The sequence below is a fragment of the Salvelinus fontinalis genome, unplaced genomic scaffold, assembly GCF_029448725.1.
Source record: "Salvelinus fontinalis isolate EN_2023a unplaced genomic scaffold, ASM2944872v1 scaffold_0036, whole genome shotgun sequence".
NCBI classification, from domain to species: Eukaryota; Metazoa; Chordata; class Actinopteri; order Salmoniformes; family Salmonidae; genus Salvelinus; species Salvelinus fontinalis.
The window spans coordinates 150,242-170,210 of record NW_026600245.1 but is presented as its reverse complement, the minus strand read 5'-3'; the positions used below and the strand labels follow the sequence as shown (position 1 = coordinate 170,210).

Below are 19,969 nucleotides of genomic sequence, written 5' to 3'. Positions count from 1 at the left end.
CCTCCTGCATCTGAACTGGCTCCATAGACGGCACAGCATGATCAGAGGTGAGAGGTCACTTGGTCAGGTCAACAGGAAGTATTATTAAAGAGATGCTTTACATTGAAATACAGACAGAGATGCAGTAGTCCCAGAGTTAATGATCCCAGGTCAGTTTATATTATACAGGAAGTATTATTAAAGAGATCCTTTACATTGAAATACAGATAGATGCAGTAGTCCCAGAGTTAATGATCCAAGGTCAGTTTTGCATTTCACCTCCTGATTGATGACTAACAATGTTAGAATAAAAAATAAAAACACAAGGCATAAATATGCTCTCTCTCTCTCCATCTGTCTCTCGTCTGCAGAGATGTTTTGATGTGATAGAGGATGCCAACGCCCAGTCCCATCATTGCCACCTCACCCGCTTTTAAGATAACCTTTGGGACGATGAGAGACACTGTTATGTAATTGTGATAAACTGAGAGAATATTTATGTAGCACTCTGATTCATTAATCATGTGCTGCCTTCCCTGCTCCTACGTGCTTACCTCTTTCCCTTTCTGTCTTTTACACCTCTCCCGCCACCTCCTCTTTCTTCCTCTGTTTTTATAATGCACAACAGATGTGCATTGAAGTACAGATTGAACTTGTATTTATCACACTTGGATAATGAGCTTTTCAATAAAGCGTTTCACATTCTCTACTGGTTGAAATGAAGTGTAATGTGATGAAATACTCCACCTATCCTGTGTTTTACCAGATCAATGCAGATGAAGGGCATTAGATGTTGAGATGAACCGATGTTGGAGTATTTACATGATGCATAGGAAGTGTAGTGTTCTGTTTTTAACATTATATTTCTGTATATATGAATTAACTAGTTAAATCCTGTTTCTAGTCTATTAGTTACAATGTGTAACCATTGATGTCCCAGGACCAAGATTGGTATACACTCCAACACTGTTGAAGTGTATAATTGTAATACATACATGCAGACACAGCGTCATTTAAAGACTGGAATTTGACACTCCAGGTATTGGATATGACTGAAAAATAATCTCAAAGACAATCATAACTAAACTGCACATTTATTTGCCAAGGTACAGTACATGATCAGTGAATCTATTAAATGTACAGACTACAATGTGGGAATCTCATGCATGGTAATAACTACATGTATATACCACTTGCATCCTTGGTACAACATGATATTATATTCTACTCAATCCATAGGCTTCATTAATGTCATTCAGGCTGTTTTGAAGTTGATACAACTGGCTATGATAGCTGAGGTTCATAGCTAGATTCTGAACTAATATGTATACCAAACGGTTGGGTCCATACACAGATTGGCTAGATAGCTAGCTACACATCCATGGGCATACAGGGATTTGAATCATCCACTGCACAATAAGCAAGAACAAAGCAATCTACGTGATTTCATCTATCTGCATGGCAAATATCAGCAAGGCAAGCTTACAAAATTGTACATTCAATTTGCAGTAAATTCTTCAGCTAGATAGATTCTATACATCCACTGTTTCACAAAACGACAGCCTGGTTTGCTGGTTGTTTCAGGAGTCCCTAAAATAACCAAAATGACAATTTCATACTCATGTCACAACACCCATAAAGCTAGTCAGCTATCTGGCTAATGTTAGCTAGTCAGCTAGCTGGCTAATGTTAGCTAGCCTGCTAGCTGACTAATGTTAGCTAGTCAGCTAGCTGGCTAATGTTAGCTCAGTCAGAGAGCTGTTGAGGGACTGGTTAGGAAGAACACTTTTACAGCCAGAGAGGTGAGAGGTCACACATGGTTTAGATGGTAAATATTTATGTCCCCTTAGCGGTTCAACACGTCAGCAAAAGGGAAAATGTTCCATCATCTATGTTTATTTACATTCGTGCAAATTGTCCACTGATATTGGTGTAATTTCACACCCCTTTTGGCTGTATGAAAGCTAATTTCCCCTCAGGCACACACATTTATTTGATATTATATAGGTAATTTGTGTCAAATGTACTTTTCCCCACTCATTCACCCCATCTCTTTACATTGCTCATTTATATTCAGTGGCCAGACTCAAATTCCAAACACAATGCCCATCCTGGTAGATCTGAACCAAATGCAGCTTGGAGTGATCAGATGACAGAAGTCACAATTAGGTGCCAGGTGTAACTGAGGCCATAGATGCTCCATATCCATTACTTTGAGTGTTTTATATAATATGACTAAATGTGTTTATTTCTGTGTTGCAGGGGCAGTCAATAAATGGAACGGCAAGGCCACAGAACATGACATAAGCAGAGCTGTGGGAGACCACCTCAAGCCCCTGGTAGAGTCGGGGGTGGTGTTTACCACTCCACCAGCAGAGCTGTGGGAGACCACCTCAAGCCCCTGGTAGGGCTGGGGGTGGTGTTTACCACTCCACCAGCAGAGCTGTGGGAGACCACCTCAAGCCCCTGGTAGAGCCGGGGGTGGTGTTCACCATTTTACCAGGCCTTCAGCAGGCTGGAAAAGTGATACTGTTTTTCATACTAAGAGGGACCAAGAGTCTGTTGATTGGTCATTGGGTTAATTTGTTGAAATCAAATCAAGCTTTATTTATACAGCACATTTCAGACATGGATGCAACACAATGGCTTCACAGGGGGAAAAAATGAAAATAAACAGAAATATTTGGTACACAACAAACAGAAGACTAACAACTGAAAGACTAATGAACATTAAGGAAATTCCATTGATTAAAATAGTAATTGGATGCAATATCCAACCCGAAATATAAGCTTGTTTTTTAGGAGGTGCTCTGAAAGACACTATGGGGGTGTCCACTAGAAGTTGACTAGTAACAACAACTGGGACCTAAAAGAAACCCACCATAAGACCCACTAAATCTGCCCAAGTAGCAAACAAAAGAAAAACCCACACCAAACTTACAGACAGGAAGCAAACCAAAAAGGTGGAGCAACTAAAGGTGTTGACTCTCCACATCTATCAAGACAACTGGAGCACTGGACCAGACACTCTTAAATAGAACCTGGACCAGCTCAGGTGAAACACATTCCCACTAACGAGATGGACAAGCCAGCACAGGTGTAACACATACTGACTAACGAGGTGACACCAATCAGTGCGCCCTACATGCTAACGAGCTAGACGTGCTAACGAGCTAGACGTGCTAACGAGCTAGACGTGCTAACGAGCTAGACGTGCTAACGAGCTAGACGTGCTAACGAGCTAGACGTGCTAACGAGCTAGACGTGCTAAAGTCCAACCTCAAAACATAAATGGAAAAACCAAAGCCTGTAACACCTTCCCCCTTAAGAAAACAAATATATCATATATTTCTGATGGACAAGTTTGCTCATCACCAACAGAAAACTTCAATTTCACATTATAATCAACTACAATGCTTCACCTTCCACAATATAAACATGTTGTCTACTGGTTATCAACAATTAAAAACAAGAATAAACACATTTCTAAATAATAATTTACAATTGTATCTTTTCTCCTTTTTCTTTCTATAGAATCCTAAAACTCACTAGCTTCTAGAACTCTCGTCCTCCTAAAACTCACTAGCTTCTAGAACTAGCTCCTTAATATCCGTAGTAACTTTCCACCTCACTGCGGAGCTTCTCTCTTTTCAGGGTTCACTCAATAGGCATGTTGTTGGATCAGGGCCCAGTCCCCAATGTCATGCTCTAGTATATTTGGGTTGGCACATCTGAGAATCAACTATTTTAAAAGAAGGGCAACAATGTCAATATGTTACTGACAATGTCAATAACCAAAAATTGTCAGTTGGTTGCATAAATAATTATGATTACTAAATGTTACATGAATTGTAAATATGAATGATCAAAACCAAATGTTCACCCCTTTGTTAATATGTATTGGCAATAATTAAATGTTACATAATTGTAAATATGAAATATCAAAACTAAATGTACACCCCTTTGTTAATATATATTGGCAATAATTAACTTAGTGGTGAAATAAGGTATAATAAAACGTGTATCTTTTGTCAGGCTGGATGTATGAAATATGAGGCGATTTGAGTCATGCTTCTTCAGTAGTGAAATAAAGACAATTAGCATTTGAATGTTGTCAAGAAATACTGGAGTGATGTAAGATTGTAAATAAAACTGATTATAGACTAATTTATTATACTGCGTCCACGTGTTTAGGCTGCAAGTACTTTGAAATTAAGTTAAACGACCAGAAAAACATCTTCTTAACTTTCACTTTCAAACAATGTATATTGGACTTCGGACTTAGTCTTATTTTCAACATCTTTTCAATTACATTTTGCTAAGTGGGATATTTCATTGATATCATGAAACAACTCCTTCATGTATTGAGTATCTCTTGTCACATTGATCACAGCTATGACGTTTCTCTCCTGTGTGTGTTCTCTGGTGTACAATAAGATGGTTAGATGAGGTAAAACTCTTTCCACATTCATCACAGCTATAAGTTTTCTCTCCCGTGTGTGTTCTCTGGTGTAGAGTCAGATTGCTAGATGCAGCCAAACTCGTCCCACATTGACCACAGCTATAGGGTTTCTCTCTGGTGTATAGTCAGAGAGCTAGATGTAGTAAAACTCTTCTCACATTAATCACAGCTATAAGGTTTCTCTCCTGAGTGTGTTCTCTGGTGTATAGTTAGATAGCTAGATGTAGTAAAACTCTTCCCACATTGATTACAGCCATAAGGTTTTTCTCCTGTGTGTGTTCTCTGGTGTATAGTTAGATTGCTAGATGTAGTACAACTTTTCCCACATTGATCACAGCCATAAGGTTTCTCTCCTGTGTGTGTCCTCTGGTGTACTATCAGGTTGTTTTGCTGAGTAAAACTCTTCCCACATTGATTACAGCCATATGGTTTCTCTCCTGAGTGTGTTCTCTTGTGTATAGTTAGATAGCTAGATGTTGTAAAACTCTTCCCACATTGATCACAGCTAAAAGATTTCTCTCCTGTGTGTGTCCTCTGGTGTACTCTCAGGCTGTTAAGCTGAGGAAAACTCTTCCTACATTGATCACAGCTATAAGGTTTCTCTCCAGTGTGTATTCTCTGGTGTGATTTCAGGGTTTGTAGCTGAATAAAACTCTTCCCACATTGATCACAGCCATAAGATTTCTCTCCTGTGTGTGTTCTCTGGTGTACAGTCAGCTGGCAAGATGTAGTAAAATTCTTCTCACATTGATCACAGCTATAAGGTTTCTCTCCTGTGTGTGTTCTCTGGTGTAAAGTCAGCTGGCAAGATGTAGTAAAACTCTTCTCACATTGATCACAGCTATAAGGTTTCTCTCCTGTGTGTGTCCGCTGGTGTACTGTCAGGCTGTTTAGCTGAGTAAAACTCTTCCCACATTGATTACAGCTGTATGGTTTCTCTCCTGAGTGTGTTCTCTTGTGTATAGTTAGATAGCTAGATGTAGTAAAACTTTTCCCACATTGATCACAGCTAAAAGGTTTCTCTCCAGTGTGTATTCTCTGGTGTGATTTCAGGGTTTGTAGCCAAATAAAACTCTTCCCACATTGATCACAGCCATAAGGTTTCTCTCCAGTGTGAATTATTTGATGTATTTTAAGGCCTACTGAAGAATTTAATCTTTTCCCACAGTCAGAGCAGCAGTAAGATTTCTCTCCTGTGTGTACTCGCTGGTGTTTCTTGAGGAGTTCTGATCTGGAGAGACTCTTCTCTGCCTCGTCAGCATCATGATGTTGTTGAGGCTCCACAGAGGATCCACGATAGTCCCGTCTTTCACCTGTGTACATGACAAAGTCAGACAGATGGTTAAAAGCCCACAACAGCAGAAATCCACTGTTTATTTGAGGTAAAAGGTGATGCCCAGAGCATAAGTTGTACAACAATTGATGCCTGTTAAATTATTTGACAATTAAGACAGTCAAGTTAGCGACTAGTCATATTTTGTCTTGTTTCCACATTAGTGGTAACCAGAAATAAGTTATTAAAGTTGTTGAAATCCTAAGCAGTGTGCCAGATTACTTTTGGTCTCCAATATAGGCCACTTTTCTGTGTTTGCTAAAATTGCAGCACGAGGGCGATGCACACACAATTTGGTTGCAGAAACTCCTCCCTGCTAATGAGGAAATCGCTAGTTATGGATGTAGTATATCTGGTTGTAGAAAGTCCTCCCCGCTAATGAGGAAACCACTAGTTATGGATGTAGTATATCTGGTAATGAGGAAACCACTAGTTATGGATGTAGTATATCTGGTAATGTGGAAACCACTAGTTATGGATGTAGTATATCTGGTAATGAGAAAACCACTAGTTATTGATGTAGTATATCTGCCTGGAGAAAAAATGGTGAGCAAAGATTTTAGTTTTTTGCAATGTTTTCAGAATGTGAATGTTGGAAAAGTCAGGGGAGCAACCTCCAATTCATAAGGTTGCTTATGAGTGCATTTCAAACTACTTTGGATTATAATTGTAAGGCTCGTTTGAATTTCCTGCTTAATATAATGTTTGTGTCATCATCGCAAATCAACCGCTTTGTACTTCAACCAGTAACATTTTCTTTGGCTAACTTTTCCATCACCCGGACAATGAGGGTTTTCTACACTGTTTGCCAAATTTCCCAATAGCTTCACCTAACAACAACATAGACCTACTGTAGGACCCATAACTTCACCTAACAACAACATTGACCTAGGATTATAAATCATTTAACATTTCAGGTGAAACATGGAAACTAAAATGTCTTTCTCATGACACTTCATAACCAGATAATTTTGTGAATAATCCCACTAGGCTACTCTGTAATGGGTTGTCATTCTAAATGTCCTGAATATAGGAAAATAGCTCAGTTTCTCTGTGTCCAAACAGACTAACGAGACCCTACAGTAAATCAAGCAGACAATAACACATTATAAACATCAATTTGTTAGGGATGTTGGATCCAACGTGGAGCACGGCATAACTGTCTTTACCAGAGTAATGAATGAAGAAGCACTTTGGTAGTTGTTGCATGTCATGATGTTTGTCATGTGACTGTCATTCAGAAAATGATTTCCTGGATCAGCTAAAGATAGTTGAACATGTGACTGTAACTAAATTGCTACAGTATTAAGAATTATGTGTAATTATTGAAGAACCACTTTCACGTTTTAGGGATAGGGGGCAGCATTTTCACTTTTGGATTAATAGCGTGCCCAAACTGAACTGCCTCCTACTCTGACCCAGATGCTAATATATTCATATTATTAGCAGTATTGGATAGAAAACACTCTGAAGTTTCTAAAACTGGTTCAATAATGTCTTTGAGTATAACAGAACTCATATGGCAGACAAAAACCTGAGAAGAAACCCAAACAGGAATTGAGAAATCGATTTTCAAACATTTTACAACATACTGTTAAATCCACACGTTATGACTATAACTATTGTTTCCTGTAGGGAAACTAGGTACAACATACTATTAAATCCACATGTTATGACTATAACTACTGTTCCCCGAAGGAGGGAAACTAGGTGCAACATAGTATCAAATCCACGCCTCGCTGGAAGCCCCGCCTTCCACAGGTGATGAGCGTGAGGCTTGGATTTATTCCTTAAATGTATTACCGCTCTTCGCCGACCCAGGAAAGGGCGGGGACAAACAGGTGTTGAACCTCGTTTCCCTCCTTCAGGGAAGTGTAATTATAATCAAAGTTACACTCCCTTTCAGTCAGTCAACTTCGGTACAAGGGGAAATACAATCATCCCCCAACCAACCCAAACTAATACTAAATGAAACGGCCCCTGGCAGACCACCCAGACCTGACCCTACAAGATGTGTCAGTTTTGTCAATTTATTCACTGTCTTGTGTTTGAAACACTTCCTGTCAATGTTGAGTAAGGACGCACACCTGATTACGCATATAGAAGTAGGACTAGTCTACCTGGCCTGCACACAAATGTAGGCCTATAAATGTGCCCATTTGGGGGATGTCTGAAAGTATTTCTGATTGTCTTAATGCTCCACTAATGAGTTGTGGAGCTTCTCAAAGTAATTTTTTCTTCACCTCAAACAGCAAGTAAACAAAGTCTAATCAAAATCAATTGCGAATGACAAACAGTGCTGCGAATGCTGACAAAAAGTATTTTCATAAAATATTTCCAGCTCTCGCCCTTTCGATAACTACTCAGCATAAAAGGGAAAAATGTAATGCTCTGATCCAGTGGAAATGTCATAAAATATTTGATTACTTCTTATCCTTTGCACAAATAGCCTACAGCTGTGTTTGTCCAGAACTCACTGGAGCAGGAAACTGAGGGCCCAGAATATTTTATACAATGTTGCAAGCTTGCTATCCGAGTTTCCTGACCCAGTTGATAGTTGATACAATGTTTCAAGTTTGTTGTAGACAGGCCATGTGCAGCCAATGTGATTTCTTCTATTTTCTACCTGCAGAATGCAATGTTTTTATTTGTTGGCTTTATGGAGGCTATCTTTACATAGTTGGCAATGGCAATAAAAGTTAAGATACTATTTTAAATTAAATGAAACTGATTGGTAGAGATTGGTAGAAATGGTCAGATAAATTGGCACTCCAAATGGAAAAGGTTGCCGACTGCTGGTGTAGACAATTACTATCTGTAGTATCCTTAAAGGCTTCTTAGAATTACGACTCATGAGACTTACGTACGGTTTAGTATTTAATTGTAACTTAGATTTACATTATCTTATGCACCTGGCTTAAACTACCTGAAGCTTTCTTAATCATAGTTATATAGGCAGACTTAGGAAAGTCAATACTGCCATCTATTGGTAAACATAAACATACCAGGTTACTACATTCCCCCCTTTAAAGCTAATAACCCAATTTAATTCCTTTCTGAGCTATGCTATATTCTTATTTACATTTTTTCAAAAATGATCTCCTTTAGGATCTGAAAAATTCTGGCGGACGTCTCTCTCTAATAGAGCGTCTCAGAGGTGGTGTAGCTGGTGCCACCAGATCTTCACCCCTTGATGGTGAAACAAAGTATTTTTGTGGAGACTTCACAGGAGGAAGACGTCCCGGACTGGTGGTCTCAGGAAGTTGAGCATTGTTGGTCTCAGGTGGTTTGTCCAACTGCAACTCTGGGGAACGTTCCAATGTCCTGTCCTGCTCGTTTAAGAATTGATCCAGATCTCCGGATGGAACTGGAATTCGAGCTCGGATCTGATCCACGTGTCTCCTTAGTCTTTGTCCACTTTCGATGATCACAGTATAAGATACTGGTCCTGAGCAATCCTTAAATGGTAGCTGGAATTCATTTAGGACCAAACCCATAGTTTCTTGCATAGACATCATCTCCAGGTGAGAAACTTCTGAGTTTGGCTCGGGTGTCATGATTCCATTTTTGATTCCATTGCTTGTTGTATTTTCATTTTCAGGTCTGGTCTGATGAGATCCAAGGTTGACCTTAACCTCCTTGACATCAACATTTCTGCAGGTGACAACCCAGTCGTAGCTTGAGGAGTAATCCTGTAGCTAAACAAGAATCTTGACACCTTTGTTTCAATGCTGGGCCCTTGCATCTTCCTCATCCCCTCCTTCAAGGTCTGAACCGCACACTCTGCTAATCTGTTTGAAGATGGGTGAAAAGGGGCCGACGTTACATGCTGAATACCATTTTGTTTCGTGAAACTTGTGAATTCAGTGCTTGTAAAACAAGTAGCATTATCACTAACCAACATTTGAGGCAGTCCCATAATACTGAAGCTTTGTCTCAACTTCTCAATCGTAGCGTACGATGTTGACGTGCTCAGGGGGTAAACATCCATCCACTTTGAATGAGAATCAATCAGCACAAGGAACATTTTCCCTAGGAAAGGTCCAGCGTAGTCCACATGTAGTTGTGTCCATGGTTTTTCTGGCCATTCCCATGGATGTAATGGCGCGGTGGGGGGTGACTTTCTGTTACTCTGACAATCTTCACACAGGCTAACCTCATTTTCCACATCATGGTCCATCTTTGGCCACCAGACATATGACCTCGCTAGGCCTTTCATTCTCGACATACCTGGATGCGACTGATGCAACAACTTCATTAGCAACCCCCGCCCTTGTGGTGGGATAACTACTCTTGAACCCCACAGAACACATCCATCTCGAACACTCAATGCCAAGCGGCGAGTGTAGTAAGGCATGATCTGAGGCTCTGTCACTGTAGGCCATCCTTTCAGGATAAATTCATGCACTTGTGATAACGTCACATCCTTTGAAGTCCATTGCCTAATTTGTGCTGTGTTCACCGGTGCATCATCCAACACATCGATCATCAAAACCTGCTCATTTTCCTGAATGATGATTTCTGGAACGGGCAGCCTACTCAGAGCATCAGCATTCCCATGGTATCTACCTGGTTTGTAAATTATTCTGTACTCGTAGGCCCTGAGCCACACATTCCAACGTTGAACTCTTGGAGAGACCATGTGTGGTACTGGCTTTTGTTCATGGAACAGAGAGATCAGAGGCTTATGATCGGTCACAATAGTGAATGTTCTCCCATACAAGTACTTGTGGAATCTCTGTATTCCGAATATGACAGCCAGTCCTTCCTTGTCCAGCTGAGAGTACTTTTTCTCCGCTGGCAACAACGTTCTTGACATGAACCCGATTCTCTGCACCATTCTCCATCTGGTGGGATAGCCCCCCCCCCCCACCCCACACGATGAGGCATCACAAGATAAGATGAGATCTCTGTCTGCTGAGTAGTGCACTAGCACTTCAGCTGATTGCAGTAACACCTTTGACTTTGCAAAAGCTTCTTCCTGTCTTTCTGACCATTTCCAGGCCACATCCTTCCTTAGCAGTTGATGTAGAGGAGCTAAGAGGGTAGAGAGGTTCGGGAGGAAGCGATTATAATAGTTCAGTAAGCCTAGATAGGCTTTCAGCTCTGTAACGTTTGTCGGAGCTGGAGCTTCCACAACAGCCCTCACTTTAGCTTTGACAGTGTGTAACCCCTTGGCATCCACCTTGTGACCCAGGTACTGCACTTCATCAGCTAACAGTGTACACTTGCTCCTCTTCAGCCGGAGACCGGCATCCTCCATCCTCCTCAAAACTTCACCTAAGTTTCTGAGATGTTCCTCCTTCGTGACTCCCGTGACAAGAATGTCGTCGAGGTAAACTGCTACCTTGGGTATCCCCTGCAGAATTCCCTCCATAGTTCTTTTGAAGATAGCTGGTGCAGAAGACACCCCGAAAGGTAAGCGTTTATAGGTAAACATCCCTCTGTGGGTGTTTATGGTCAGGTACTTCTGTGAAGCTTTATCCATTAGCACTTGCTGATATGCGTGACTCATGTCCAGTTTTGTAAACTGTTGCCCTCCGGTTAACGTTGAAAGCAAATCCTCCACTTTGGGTATGGGTTACTGCTCCAGAGAAGAAACTCTATTTACAGTCAGCTTATAGTCACCGCATAATCTGATTGAACCATCTGGTTTTAGTATGGGAACAACTGGTGCTGCCCACTCAGAAAACTTGACAAGTACAATTATATCCTCTACTAAGAGTCTGGATGTGGAAATTGACACTTTAGGCTTCGTGGCATATGGAACTGATCTTGGCCTATAGAATCTAGGAATAGCATCAGCAGCAACATGAATGGTAGCTTGGACCCCTTTTAATGTCCCGAGCTCTTCTTTGAAAACACACTCATGCTTTGAAAGCACCTGCTGTAGTGTCAATGTCTCTGTGGTGACATGTTTGATTTCATCCCAGTTCAATTTTATTTCCTCCAACCACCCTCTTCCTAGTAAGCTGGGGCCAGTACCTTCCACTACTAAGAGAGGCAGATTTTTCTTTTGTCCATGATATTCCACTTGAACATCAGCAACTCCAATCACAGTGATCTTCTCCCCTTTGTACGTTTTGAGTTTAACCTTTTCTCAATCGAGGGGCGCCATTTCGACTTTGTAAAAAAACGTTCCCAAATTAAACTGCCTCGTACTCAATTCTTGCTCGTACAATATGCACATTATTATTACTATTGGATAGAAAACACTCTCTAGTTTCTAAAACCGTTTGAATTATATCTGTGAGTAAAACAGAACTTATTTTGCAGCAAACTTCCTGTCAGGAAGTGAGAAATCTGAAATCGGGCACTCTGTTCCAGGGTCAGTTTATTAATTTGCATGTAATCTATGGGTCGACATGCACTGCATACGCCTTCCCCTAGATGTCAGTAAGCAGTGAGAATTGGAATGGGGTGTCTAGGTAGATCTGAGGCCGTACAAAAGCTCTTGGAACCGGTGTGCAGTCTTTCAACGTTCGTCATGACGCAAGACAGACCTCAGGATTGCATTCTGAGAAGCTCTCGTTATAGGCGTTAGATATATCGGCTCTGATTTTATTCGATATAGGTGTTAAAAACATCATAATGTAGTTATTTTAAACCAAGTTATATCAGTTTACATCAGCATATTGCGATTTTCGGTATTTTATTTGTGCTGCGTTATGGTGAGTTGGACACGTCTTCGCCACATGGCTAATGTTTGCTGCTAATTCCAAAGTTGAAGACGACAATCTACAACCGAGCAATGATTATTCTGGACAAAGGACAATTTGCACAAGACTCTGATGGAAGCTCATCAAATAGTAAGAACTATTTATGATGTTAATTCGTTGTTCTGTTGAAAAATGTTAACCTGTTGAGGATGGGGGCGCTGTTGAGACTATTTATGCTAATCGTGTAATTTTTGAAACGGCTTCCCACAAAATCCTTGATCGTACAATATGCATATTATTATTATTATTGGATAGAAAACAGTCTATAGTTTCTATAGGAGTTGAAATTTTGTCTCTAAGTGGAACAGAGCCCATTCTACAGCAATTTCCCTGACATGGAGTCAGATTTCAGAAATTTTGGCCACTGTTCTGGAGTCAGTTAAAAGGGCACTGTTATTGCTATGACTATACGGACACTGCTTACGTCTTCCCCTGGATGCCTTTACGTGATGACGATTTCAATGGGGTCGATTGCGCGTTCACAGGCCCTATAAATAAAAAAACCCTGTAGGTAGGAGCTCCTTTGCAGCTGCGTAATGCGCGTGGAGGACATCGACCTGCTATTTTTCCAAGCGTTAGTTTAGCCTGTTATATTTTTCCGGTCATGTTTTTACTCGTTATAGGAGTTAAAAACATCATAAGGTAGTTAATTTAAAGCGTTTTATAGCAATTTATATCCGTTTAGTGCGATTTTGGGACATTTATTTCTTTAACGCTGTGAATAGCTGGGCACGCTTTCAGTTCATCCCGAACGCAGTTGGCATTTCCACATGGCAAGAGGACAGCTTTCCACCAAAAGACGATTACTCCCAAGAAAGGATCCTTTGCCCAAGATACTGATGGAAGAACAGCTCAAAGTAGGACATTTTTATTATGATAAATCGTGTTTCTGTCGAAAAATTTTAGTGGCTTAGGACGCCATGTTTTTTGACGTAGCTTCGCTTGGCGCAAACTGTATTGAAAAGTAAGGATAAATTAAAAAATGTAATTCCGCAATTGTATTAAGAATTAAATTGTCTATCAATCCCTGTCCACCCTATATTTTTTAGTCACGTTTATGAGTATTTATGTATAAGAGTAGATCACTGTCTAAGTGGCGCAAGGACATTTTCTGACCAGCTGAGCTACATTTCACATTGTCTAACCATGATTTTGGTGGCTAAATATAAACATTTTCGATCAAACTCTATATGGATTGTGTAATATGATGTTACAGGAGTGTCATCTGAAGAATTCTGAGAAGGTTAGTGAAAAAATTTATATATTTTGGCGATGTTGACTTTTATCGCTCACTTTGGCTAGAATCAATGCTGGGCTGCTATGTGCTATGTGCTATGCTAATATAACGATTTATTGTGTTTTCGCTGTAAGACACTTAGAAAATCTGAAATATTGTCTGTATTCACAGGATCTGTGTCTTTCGATTCGTGTATGCTGTGTATTTTTACGAAATGTTTGATGATTAGTAAGTAGGTAAACACGTTGCTCTAAGTAGTTTTTCTATTCCATTTGTGACGGTGGGTGCAATTGTAACCTATGCCATCTACCTGAAATATGCACTTTTTTCTAACAAAACCTATCCCATACCATAAATATGTTATCAGACTGTCATCTAATGAGTTTTTTTCTTGGTTAGGGGCTATAAATATCTTAGTTTAGCCGAATTGGTGATAGCTACTGGTGTTGGTGGACAAATAAAAGATGGTGGATTATGCTAATGTGTTTTTAGGTAATAGATGTACATCTTTACATATTGTGTCTTCCCTGTAAAACATTTTAAAAATCGGAAATGTTGACTGGATTCACAAGATCTGTGTCTTTCATTAGCTGTATTGGACTTTAATGTGTGAAAGTTAAATATTTTAAAAATATATTTTTTTTGAATTTCGCGGCACTGGTTTTTCAGTGGGGGTGGGGGGGGAGTGCCGCTAGCGGCACACTCATCCTAGACAGGTTAAACTATTATTCCGCCATTAACTTCGGTGCGGTCTCGCTTTAACGCACGCTGTATGTCGTAGTAACGTTAATTTAAAAAATCTAACACAGCGGTTGCATTAAGAACTAATGTATCTTTCATTTGCTGTCCAACCTGTATTTTTTAGTCAAGTTTATGATTAGTTATTGATTAGATTAGGTGCCTCTCCCAAGATTTCTCCCGACATTTTGTTTGCATTTTGGCTACTATTCATATTGTATAATCACGATTTGTGCCGCTAAATATGCACATTTTCGAACAAACCATATATGTATTGTGTAATTTGATGTTATAGGACTGTCATCTGATGACGTTTGAGAAGGTTAGTGAATAATTTTATATCTTTTGCTGGTTTATTTGTTATCATTACTGTTGGCTTGAATCAATGCTGTTGTGTGGTTGGCTATTGTAGTAAGCTAATATAATGCTGTATTGTGTTTTCGCTGTAAAACACTTAAAAAATCTGAAATATTGGCTGGATTCACAAGATCTTTGTCTTTAATTTGCTGTACTGTGTATTTTTCATAAATGTTTTATGATGAGTATTTAGGTAATTCATGTTGGTCTCTGTAGTTATTCTAGCTGCTTTGGTGAGATTTGTGATGGTGGCTGCAATGTAAAACTATGATTTATACCTGAAATATGCACATTTTTCGAACAAAACATATGCTATACAATAAATATGTTATCAGACTGTCATCTGATTAAGTTGTTTCTTGGTTAGTGACTATTTATATCTTTATTTGGTCGAATTTGAGATAGCTACCTATGCAGTAAAAAAATGGTGGAGAAAAAAAAGTTGAGTCTTTTGCTATCGTGGTTAGCTAATAGAAATACATATTGTGTCTTCCCTGTAAAACATTTTAAAAATCAGAAATGATGGCTGGATTCACAAGATGTGTATCTTTCATCTGGTGTCTTGGACTTGTGATTTCATGATATTTAGATGCTAGTATTTATTTGTGGCGCTATGCTAGGCTAGTCAGCTTTTTTACTGATCAGGGTGCTCCCGGATCCGGGATGAGTACCAAGTAAAAGTTAATGGGGGTGTCTCTCAGTTTAGGCACTTCAACGGTTTTCCACTTCCTATAGAATTGGCACCTGTTGATCAGTGTGACACTACATCCCGTGTCTAGTTCAAACGGTACCGTCAATCCATTTATTCCCATTTCCACAATGAAAGGCTCCGCCTTCTTCATATTCGCCCCCTGTACACTGTACATTGAGAATGCTTGCTCTGCGTCTGCGCACTCACTTTCACTGTCTATCACTTGATTAGAGCGGTAGCTAGAGCGTCTGGAGGTATTCGGTTTTCTGTCCGTCCTCTTTTCTGCAGCCCGTGGCTTTTTTATATTGCGGCACGCCCTCGCAATGTGGCCTATTATCCCACATGCATAACACTTTCCGTGTTTGAATTTACAGTCAAACTCTGCGTGTTTGCCTTTGCAACGATAACAGTCTCTATTGGCTGCTGCACCGCGGCTTTCTGTTCTTTGAAATTCTACGCGCTCAGCGTTGCTCTCTTTTATTGTATGGCACGCAGTTGCGCCCCTTGTCTGCAAATCCAGTGCATTTCTATTTGCGGACTCCATGGCCTGGGCCAGTTTTGAGTGCATTCTCAAATGTGAGATTAGGCTCTGATAACAATCGTATTTGTATCCTGTCATCATTAATCCCACACCCCAGCCGATCGCGTAGCATTTGCGATAATGTATTCCCATAGTTACAGACCAATGCTTGTTTTCTCAACTCAGCCACATATTCCCCCACTGATTCGATAGGTTTTCTCATGCGTGAATCAAACTTGAATCTTTGTACTATTTCACTGGGTTTGGGGTTGAAGTGATTTTTTAATAGCTCGACTAAATCTATGAATGACTTTTCTCCTGGTTTATCTGGGCTCAACAGGTTTCTCACTAAGCTGTACGTCTGTGCACCGACAACGCTTATGAGTATGGATTTCTGTTTAGCGGCATCAGTTATTTCATTAGCAGCAAAGAAATGTTCCATTATTTCACAGTACTCCTCCCATTCCTGATTTTTAGGATCAAATGGTGGTAGCGAGCCTATTGTTGCCAAAGCCATCTTTTCCGATTCTTTCTCCCCCCACACAGTCAATAATTTGTCCTACCCGTATCCAGGGAATCAATCCTTCAGAATCTTCCACCGTTCACTTGAGTCTCACCTCCCGCGTCGCACACCAAACACTCCGTTAACTTCGTGGCAAAAAATATCCAACGCATTTCTCCATAGTTATCCTCGTCGCCAAATATGTAGTATCCTTAAAGGCTTCTTAGAATTACGACTCATGAGACTTACGTACGGTTTAGTATTTAATTGTAACTTAGATTTACATTATCTTATGCACCTGGCTTAAACTACCTGAAGCTTTCTTAATCATAGTTATATAGGCAGACTTAGGAAATAGCTAAGGATAGCGGGAAGCTAACCCCCGTCTTGAGTCAATACTGCCATCTATTGGTAAACATAAACATACCAGGTTACTACACTATCTATCTATCTGTATTCTATTAGTCTATTACTGAAAACCTCAGGAGGAGAACGGCAGGGGGGCAGAATTTACGAAGTCCAGCAGCAGAGGGGGGGGGGGGGGGGGGCTCCCCCCGGTCGGGTTATGTTGACGACCGGCTCCCTCTGGTCAGGTTATGTTGACGACCGGCTCCCTCTAGTTATGACTTCGAGTCATATGTGTGTCTTAATTAATTAATCAAACAGACTGCTTAAAGCATCAGACAAGTTCAGTACGTATATATTTGATTTTATAAAAACACATGGGGCGATTGGTAGAAAGAACAGATGACTCTTGGTTGACCAAGATGTATTTTAGTTGGGGACAGCACTAGAACATAATTTTGGGACTCCCAGGTGGCGCAGAGGACACTGCATCTCAGTGCTTGAGGCGCCACTACAGACACCCTGGATCAAACCCAGTCCCATTGTCACGATCGTGTTGACATGAATGAGAGGACCAAGGCGCAACATGATATGAATACATCTTCTTTAATTTATAACGACGAAGATGAACACGAAAAAATTAAACCACACTAACAAAAACAACAAACGATCGTGAAACTTCAAACGCAAGTGCACACACAAACTACTTACGTCGACATATACATATACAATGACCCACAAACAGCTAAAGCCTATGGCAGCCTTAAATATGGCTCCCAATTAGAGACAACAGAAACCAGCTGTCTCTAATTGAGAACCCATTCAGGCCACCATAGACTTTCCTAGAAAACTATACACCCATAGATACAGCTAGATACATACATTCAACACAAAACCATACACAAAACCATACACTACAACCAATACCATATAATACCCCAAACACACACATACCCCATGTCACACCCTGACCTAACTAAAATAATAAATAAAACAAATAATACTAAGGCCAGGGCGTGACACCCATAGGGCGGTGCACAATTGGCCTAGCGTCGTCCGGGGTAGGCTGTCATTGTAAATAAGAATTTGTTCTTAACTGACTTGCCTAGTTAAATAAAGGTTACATTTAAATAAATAAATAAGTGTTTCATGACAAACCATTTTTTACAAATCCGTCAAGGCACCAACTTTGAGGAGGGTTTAAAACAAAGGTTTCAAACCAATTCATGAATGTAATTGAATCTAGGTATGTATTGCATTTAATGTAAGGGCATGAAAAAAAATTGGCTGAATATTATACAATGACTTACCAACAGCTCAAATAATTTGCCTCCACAGGATATCTTCACTGGCAATTCTAGAATATACTATATATCCTAGAAACCTTGTTAAACTATCATTATGACATCATGGATGAATTCTAGAATATACTATATAGCCTAGAAACCTGGTTAAACTATCATTATGACATCATGGATGAATTCTAGAATATACTATATAGCCTAGAAACCTGGTTAAACTATTATTATGACATCATGCATTGCCAGTCCTTGTATTCATAGTGTAGTGAATTCGGGGGGTAGCCCTGAGTTGGACTCAAACCTGGGTCCAGCGACTGTCAAGCCAACACCTTATAACTGTTATGCCAAGATGTCTGAACTTCTTGACGAGGTCGCTAGGTGTTGGGTTACGGTTGCTACAATAACTTTCTCTATGAATTTGAAAGTGGTTACATTTCTCCAGCCCCCATCCCTCAGCTGTTGACCAAACCACGTTTCTGGGCAGCCATTTTGTTGCTGTTTAAATACTAGGTTGTCCCTTTAAAAAAGCAACACATTAATCAACCAATCTGCAGTTGAAACAATAACAAAGCTGTAATTCTACAACTAGTTTGGTAATAAGATGATGATGGGCCTGGAGACATTTAACTACTCTCAAATTCATAGACAGATCAATGGATGCAAGGACTGACCATCCATGATATCAACATTATAGTTTTAACCATGTTAAGGCTGTTGATTTCCATTGTTTCTAAATATTGGAGTAAAAAAAAAATATTTTGGGTTCTGATGGGGTACAACAGTTGATCTAAGCTTATGAGGCATGTGTTATATTCTTCAAGAATCATTGGCTATAAATAAATAATTTAAAAGTCAAAATATGGATGTAGCAATTGCAGATTTCCCCTTTAACACCAAACATCAGTTCAACAACTGCAGAATTTGTACCTCTGTATTTAAGACTGTACTTACCAGTGGTAATCACGGCCCGGTTTCTCAAAACCATCTTATGGCTAAGTTCATCGTTAGAACCACTGGATGCCTTAAATTGCGTTTGGGAAATCGGGCCCAGATATCCAGTTTCCTCCTCTTCTTCCTCTTCCGATGTGACAGTAATCTCCCCCTCCTCCTCCTTCACTTCAAAAACTGAATCCTCATCTTTTACTGTAACCTCCTCCTCTTTCACTCTGAACGCCTCTTCTTTCACAGTAACGTCTTTCTCTTCTTCTTTCCCTGTAACAGCCTCACCCTCTACTTGTTTTTGTATTGTGACATCCTTCTCTTCCTCCTCCTCTTTGACGAGAGCTTCTTTCTCCGTCCAGCAGACCCCCTCTTCTATAGCAGGAGGAGAGTAGTTTAATGAACTCATGGTCGGAGATGCTAGCTAGCTAGGCTAATGCTAACTTATTCACCAGCCCGCCAGCTGAATAATAACAACAACACCGTAAATATGAAATGAAATAGGATAACTAACTAGACGCCAGAAGAGGGTTTAAAACACAGTGGCTAATAAAAACGAAAGCGTCTAAAGAGCTTTATTGGTTCAGCTATTTTGGCTAGCAAGCTACCGAGGTGGTGGACTAACTGTTACTGCTGCTGAAAGAAGGGTTCCGTCCACTAGATTATACGTCATACTAACAGCATTGCTGTAAAATCGCACTCCGCCATCTGCTGACTGGAGTGGGTAACGCTCAGTCTGAACCTCTGACTGCGATGGAGATGTGCGACTTTAAGACAATGACGCTAGTGTGACGTAAAATATATATTATAATGTTCAGACAAAAAGTTAGTGTAGGAAGCATGAGT

General features: G+C 40.1%; 1 protein-coding gene across 1 annotated transcript; it reads right to left on the bottom strand.

Moving 5' to 3' along the window:
• Positions 1-1,057: 1,057 nt before the first annotated feature.
• LOC129842390 (zinc finger protein ZFP2-like) lies at positions 1,058-19,765 on the bottom strand. The gene is made up of 2 exons (XM_055910933.1): positions 19,136-19,765; positions 1,058-5,754 (listed from the first exon to the last, which is right to left on the bottom strand). The coding sequence occupies exons 1-2, from the start codon at positions 19,530-19,532 to the stop codon at positions 4,601-4,603; spliced, it is 1,551 nt and encodes a 516-aa protein (XP_055766908.1). The 5' UTR covers positions 19,533-19,765; the 3' UTR covers positions 1,058-4,600.
• Between the last annotated feature and the right edge of the window lie 204 nt (positions 19,766-19,969).

Bases quoted from the DNA above. Each gene is read 5' to 3' on its own strand.
- LOC129842390 (XM_055910933.1), bottom strand. From the start codon at position 19,532: ATGAGTTCATTAAACTACTCTCCTCCTGCTATAGAAGAGGGGGTCTGC. The intron at 5,755-19,135 runs GTAAGTACAGTC...TCATGTACACAG, and splicing joins CCGGGCCGTGATTACCACTG to GTGAAAGACGGGACTATCGT.